Source organism: Nycticebus coucang, chromosome 2, assembly GCF_027406575.1.
Source record: "Nycticebus coucang isolate mNycCou1 chromosome 2, mNycCou1.pri, whole genome shotgun sequence".
Classification (NCBI taxonomy): Eukaryota; Metazoa; Chordata; class Mammalia; order Primates; family Lorisidae; genus Nycticebus; species Nycticebus coucang.
Genome location: NC_069781.1, coordinates 45,960,181 through 45,966,372, shown reverse-complemented (window position 1 = coordinate 45,966,372; position 6,192 = coordinate 45,960,181). Strand labels below are relative to the sequence as shown.

Here is a 6,192-nt window from a genome sequence, read left to right as displayed (position 1 = left end):
ACAAACCCAAGTTCCTAATTCCTGAACTATTTCAAGTCACCCTACATTGTGGCTACTCAAGAAGAGAATAACCTTTGTAAAAAAAAAAAAATTGCATGTTTTGGCTCGGCACCTGTGGCTCAAGCGGCTAAGGCGCCAGCCACATACACCTGAGCTGTGGGTTTGAATCCAACCCAGGCCCGCCAAACAACAATGACGGCTGCAACCAAAAAATAGCCAGGCATTGTGGCAGGTGCCTATAGTCCCACCTACTTGGGAGGTAGAGGCAGGAGAATCGCTTGAGCCCAGGAGTTGGAGGTTGCTGTGAGCTGTGATGCCACAGCACTCTACCCAGGGCGACAGCTTGAGGCTCGCTCTCAAAAAAAAAAAAAAACAAAAAATCTGCATGTTTTAATTCAGGAAATGGTAGAAGTTTGCAAGCAAACCAGAACAGGTCCCAAGAGTTTTCTCCAAACAATTGGCCACATGCAAGACACAAGTTCAGGCTCTGTCAAATCACTCTGTCCAGTGCTTCCTGAGATGCTCTTTCAGCTGAGGGATTGAAGGCAGCAGCTGCTGGCACTTGTGACAACGAAGCGGCAGCTTCAAGAGGTCAGGCATCCCATCTCGGACAGTCACTCTACCAGCCTTTTGTACCATCTCAATCACAGCTATAAGCAAAAAAGAAAAGTTCAAATCACAGATGCTCTGAAAAACCAATACAAAATAGGGGAAAAAAAAAAAAGAAAGAAAACATTATTCCAATCAATATACCAAGTATTCTAAAGCTAGTAAGCTTGAGGTTAGACTTCCTGCTGAGAAAATGAGCTTCACCAGATTCTAAATCTGAGTAATGTACCTTTGAGATAATACATTTCTTCAGGACACACTCCAGGCAATCCAAGTTACTATGTGAAGAGCTTATCACAATGCGTTACCTCTTAGTAAAGGATGTCATCGTTGACATCCCAGAAATACTGCAGTTCCAAAGTATATACACCAGGAAATGCTTCCTTCTACAAATACACAGCCTTTCCTATTAATAAACCACTCTTGACACAGCTCCAACCCAAGTGATGGCAAAAGACACATAGAACTATTCAAAGCTTTTGCATCTATTAACTCCAATAATTCTCACAACAACCTCTAAGTCCCCCTGGTGTCACAATAAAACACTTTTTGACTCTGACATAACAGCTTTCTAGGTCCTTCGAGGAGCCTGCTCACAGCAAAGTGGTAATCATACTAAAATACAAATTATCTGGTTTCAAGGCCAGATACTGTGGCTCACACCTATAACACCAGCCAGCTGGGAGGCCAAAGCAGGTGGACTGCCTGAGCTCAGGAGTTCGAGAGCAGCCTGAACTAGAGCAAGACCCCATCTCTAAAATAGCTGAGTGTTGTGGCGGGCATCCGTAGTCCCAGCTACTCAGGAGGCTGAGGCAAGAGAATCACTTTAGCCCAAGAGTTTGAGGTTGCTGTGAGCTATGACATCATAGCGCTGCACAGCATTCCACGGAGAACAATAAAGTAAGAATTTGTCTCAAAAAAATGAATAAGTAATTATCCAGTTTCTTTTTATAGGGTCTCTTTATAGGGTACCAAAGTTGTATGTGGGTTTTTGAGGCCAGTTGCTATTTCAGGAAATAAGTGAATCAAGTATGAGGACAGCTGAGAAAATGAAATTAATGTGTAATAAAAACCAAAGAATGCTATTTACCTTGTGATTCTAGAAAGTACTCGGTATTGAAAGAATTCCAATGTTTTTTGTTTTTAAGGCAAGGAGAATCAAAATCCTGGCTGATCACATGAAGGTGTACATGGCTAATTGAAAGAAAAAAATTACTATTAAGCTCATTAAAAACTATGGCTTAATCAAAATCACAAACTAAAAGTATGAGTACATAAAGTATTGACAGTGTATCCATTTTAATTCAATTCATTCACCCATTAATTTAAGAATATTTAATGTTCAATATGTATCCAGTAGTCAAGCACCACTCTAGACACTGGGAATTTGGCAATGAACAAAATAGGAAAAGCCTCAGCCCTTATAGCAATTATATGGTAATGAGAGAAGAAAAATAATATATAACTAAACAAATAAACAAGGAAAACTCCAATAGTCAACATTGCTAAGAAAAAATAAAGCAAAGAAATGGGACAGAGAGGGTCTTCAGTTATAGTACTCTGGGGAAAGCCCCTCCCAGGCAGTGACTGGGAAAGCAGCCAGGAAAGCAAGGTGTGCTGAAAGACTGTCTTAGGGAGTGGAGGGGCAAAAAGCAACAGCCCTCAGATGAGAAAAAGCCTGGTACAACCAAGAAACAGAAAGAAGAGCGGAGCCTGCAGCTCAGTGGGTAGGGCACCAGCCCTATATACCAAGGGTGGCAGGTTAGAACCTGGCCCCGGCCAAACTGCAAACAAAAAATAGCCGGGCGTTGTGGCAGGCACCTGTAGTCCCAGCTACTCGGGAGGCTGAGGCAAGAGAATCGCCTAAGCCCAGGAGTTGGAGTTTGCTGTGAGCTGTGACGCCAACTCTACCGAGGGCAATAAAGCAAAACTCTGTCTCTCTAAAAAAAAAAAAAAAAAAAAGGAAAGAAAAAGAAACAGAAAGAAGGTAATAATACAGCCTGAATTATTGGAGCCAAGAAGCAGAGATTAGTCAGGAACTAGATCATAAAGAATTTTAAAGTCTGGCAAGGGGTTACATTTTATTCTAATTACACTGGGAACCACTAAAGGATTTTAAGCACGAGTGTGTTATTATCTGATTTACAGTTTTTATAACAAAAAACTGTTACCGTATTACGTTTATTTTTTTGAGACAGAGCCTCAAGCTATCGCCCTGGGTGGAGTGCCATGGCGTCACAGCTTACAGCAACCTCCAACTCATGATTCTCTTGCTTCAGCCTCCCAAGCAGCTGGGACTACAGCCGCCTGCCACAATACCCAGTTATTTTTTGGTTGTAGTTGTCATTGTTGTTTGGCAGGTCTGGGCTGGATTCGAACCTGCCAGCTCTGGTGTATGTGGCTGGTGCCTTAGCCACTTGAGCTACAGGCGCTGAGCCATATTCCAATTTTTAAAAGAATCACTTAATTTAAAGGTAGAACTATTTTTTATTCTTAAATTCATTCAAAAACATGCTTTATTTTTTGCTGGGCACATTGGCTCACGCCTGAAATCCTAGCACTCTGGGAGGCTGAAGCACATGGATCGCTTGAGCTCATGAGTCCAAGACCAGCCTGAGCAAAAAGTGAGACCCTGTGATGCCACGGCACTCTACCCAAGGGTGACAGCTTGAGACTCTGTCTCAAAAAAAAAAAGGCTCAGTGCCCATAGCACAGTGGTTATGGCGCCAGCCACATCGAAGTTGGTAGGTTCAAACTCGGCCCAGGGCCAGCTAACCAACAGTGACAACTGCAACAAAAAATAGCCAGGTGTTGTGGCAGGCACCTGTAGTCCCTGCTTGCTTGGGAGGCTGAGGCAAGAGAATCACTTAAGCCCAAGAGTTTAAGGTTGCTGTGAGCTGTGACACCACAGCATTCTACGGAGGGCAACATAGTGAGACTGTCTCAGAAAAAAAAAAAAAAAAAGCTGGGCAGCGCCCATGGCTCAAGGAATAGGGCACTGGCCCCATATACCTGGGGTGGCAGGTTCAAGCTCGGCCCTGGCCAAAACTGCAAAAATAAATAAATAAATAAATAAATAAATAAATAAAGTAACACTGCTTAAAAAAAAAAAAGCTTTATTTTTGAAAGGATAAAACAAAATGTTAAACTATAAACTGACAAGACAGATGAATGCTAAAGATGGTTACACCATAATAAGAAAATACTTAATGCCAATGAACTATACATTTAAAAATGGTTAAAATTTAAGTTTTATGTCATGTATATTTTATCAATTTAAAAAAAACAAGGTAAAAAACTCTAAAATCTGGTCTTATCATTTTATTGCTTAAATCAAAGGAACTGTAGAGATTTGCCTTGCCTGTAATCTTTGAAAAGAATGAATCATTCCTTTCCAAAGCCTTCTGAGAATAACCCAAAGGAAAACATACTACACTTCTCTCTCATTTTATTTCAAATCTTAGATCTATTAAGCTGTCATTACAGAAGACTATGGTGTTTGCTTTCTTTAGAGAAATGGTCCTTAATCATTTTAGGGTTATACATGATTTTGAAGAATCTGATAAAAGCCACTGATCACAATTCTTCATCTAAGGGTAATGAAGCTATTTCTTTTTTGTTGTTGTTGGGGATTCATTGAGGGTACAATAAGCCAGGTTACACTGATTGCAATTGTTAGGTAAAGTCCCTCTTGCAATCATGTCTTGCCCCCATAAAGTGTGACACACACCAAGGCCCCACCCCCCTCCCTCCATCCCTCTTTCTGCTCCCCCCCCACCCCCCGTAATGAAGCTATTTCATCTAGTTCATATGTTAGGCTGGCAAAGGTTTAAATTTTGAAAGGAAAAAACAACCATGTGTGATTGAATTACAGGCAGATGTAGGCAAGTCAGAAAAGGGGTGGAAGCTTCTACCCGCCTGCCTTGGAAACATCCCACCCACCTCCCCTGGACCTCAGAGCAATCAGCACTCTCAGCAAGCCCAGGCTGCATATATGTGCCCACCTGGGCAGAACAAGAAGGAACCAGCACTACCCACACGCTTACCTCATACTAGGAATGGCGTGGTAGCCCAATCGGAAGCAGAGTTTGCTGGACCCAGCAAAATCTGCAATCACCTTTTCACCAATAGTGTGCATATGTCTGAGGAGTTCAAGGTGTTTCCTGGTTATGGTCTTCAGACTCGAAATGGAGGCCCAAGGTAAGACCAGCCAGTGATAACGGGCCTTCGGATACTTATCCTTAATCACCACCACCTGCTCATCTTTGTAAACCTAGCAAAGGGGCACAAGGAAACAGACATCTGCTGAGAATTTTCTATATGTCACATGCTGTCATATTCGTTAAATATCATAATTCCCACAACAACCTTATGCAAATGGTTTTAGTATCCCAGTCTTGAGAGATGAGAGCACTGAGACTCAGGTAAGTTGAGTGTCTTACACAAGTCACATAGTTACTAAGGGGGAAATTTAGGATTCTGATCCAGATCTACTTGACTCCAGAGTCTGTTTTCAAATACCACACTATAGAGAATACACAGAAGATGCAGAGAACAAAATAGTTCCCAAGGATCTAATGTAAAATCTCTACAAGCATAAATTCAAACACATCCTTCTCCACTCTAACATAGCAGACTATGGTAACACATACACAGGTTCTGAGGAACCCTAGCAGAACTGGCCCCTTGTTAACCACAATGTAATCAAAGCAGGACTAAAAGGTTCCTCCAAGAGTGGGGAGCAGTGGCTCACACCAGTAATCCTAGCACTCTGGGAGGCCGAGGCAGGAAGATCACTTGAGCTCAGGAATTGGAGAGACGAGCCTAAGCAAGAGCGAGCATATTTCTCTACCAAAAATAGAAAAATTAACCAGGCATTGTGGTTATTAACCAGCTGGTAGTCCCAACTACTCGGGAGACTGAGGGAGGAGGATTGCTTGAACCCAGGAATTTGTGGTTGCTATGAGCTAGGCTGACATCACAGCATTCTAGCCTAGGGCAACAGAGTCAGACTCTGTCTCAAAAAAAAAAAAAAAAAAAAGATTCTTCCAAGGATGACACCAAGTATTAATGCCAGGGCAGTGCAGTATGACAGTCACAATACATTATATCTGATGCTCCCTTGAAAAGGACCACACTAAGGTTAACACAGCTTCCTTTAATAATACCAAGAAGTTTAAAAGGGACAAAGCAAAGAGGATATTCATTTGAAGAACTTAGCTTGCCACCAAAGAATTCCAGCTAAACCTTATTATCACTCGTTCTCACAGAATAGCCTATTAAAATGAATCTCATTCTAAAGGACTGATATCCTTTGATTTCACTTGTAATCATGAAGTCTGTGGAATGGTCATTTACAATATGAAATATACTTCAATTCCAAAATTTTATTCTAACCTGCATTTTGGGGTCCTGCATAGATATCTTCAAGCCTTGACTCCAATGGCCCAGTGATTCCTAAACAAAAAAGGGCAATGTAATTGCAAAAGCCAATAATTAAATTTGGCAAGAGTTAATTATATGAAGCAAAGTCCAACCAAACTTGGAATAAGGTTAGTTTTTGAGAATTAAACTAAATCCCCT

At 41.5% G+C, this 6,192-nt stretch overlaps 1 protein-coding gene across 4 annotated transcripts in view; it reads right to left on the bottom strand.

The window, feature by feature from the left end:
• Window positions 1-375: 375 nt before the first annotated feature.
• Window positions 376-6,192, bottom strand: part of APTX (aprataxin) — a 28,188-nt gene continuing 22,371 nt past the window's right edge. For all 4 annotated transcript variants that reach the window (XM_053570772.1, XM_053570785.1, XM_053570776.1 and 1 more), the window contains 4 exons: window positions 6,007-6,066; window positions 4,656-4,882; window positions 1,700-1,803; window positions 376-650 (listed from right to left, as the gene is read on the bottom strand). In XM_053570772.1, coding sequence (XP_053426747.1) covers window positions 496-650; window positions 1,700-1,803; window positions 4,656-4,882; window positions 6,007-6,066 — 546 coding nt within the window. In that variant the 3' untranslated portion in view covers window positions 376-495. The remainder of the gene's footprint in view (window positions 651-1,699; window positions 1,804-4,655; window positions 4,883-6,006; window positions 6,067-6,192) is intronic.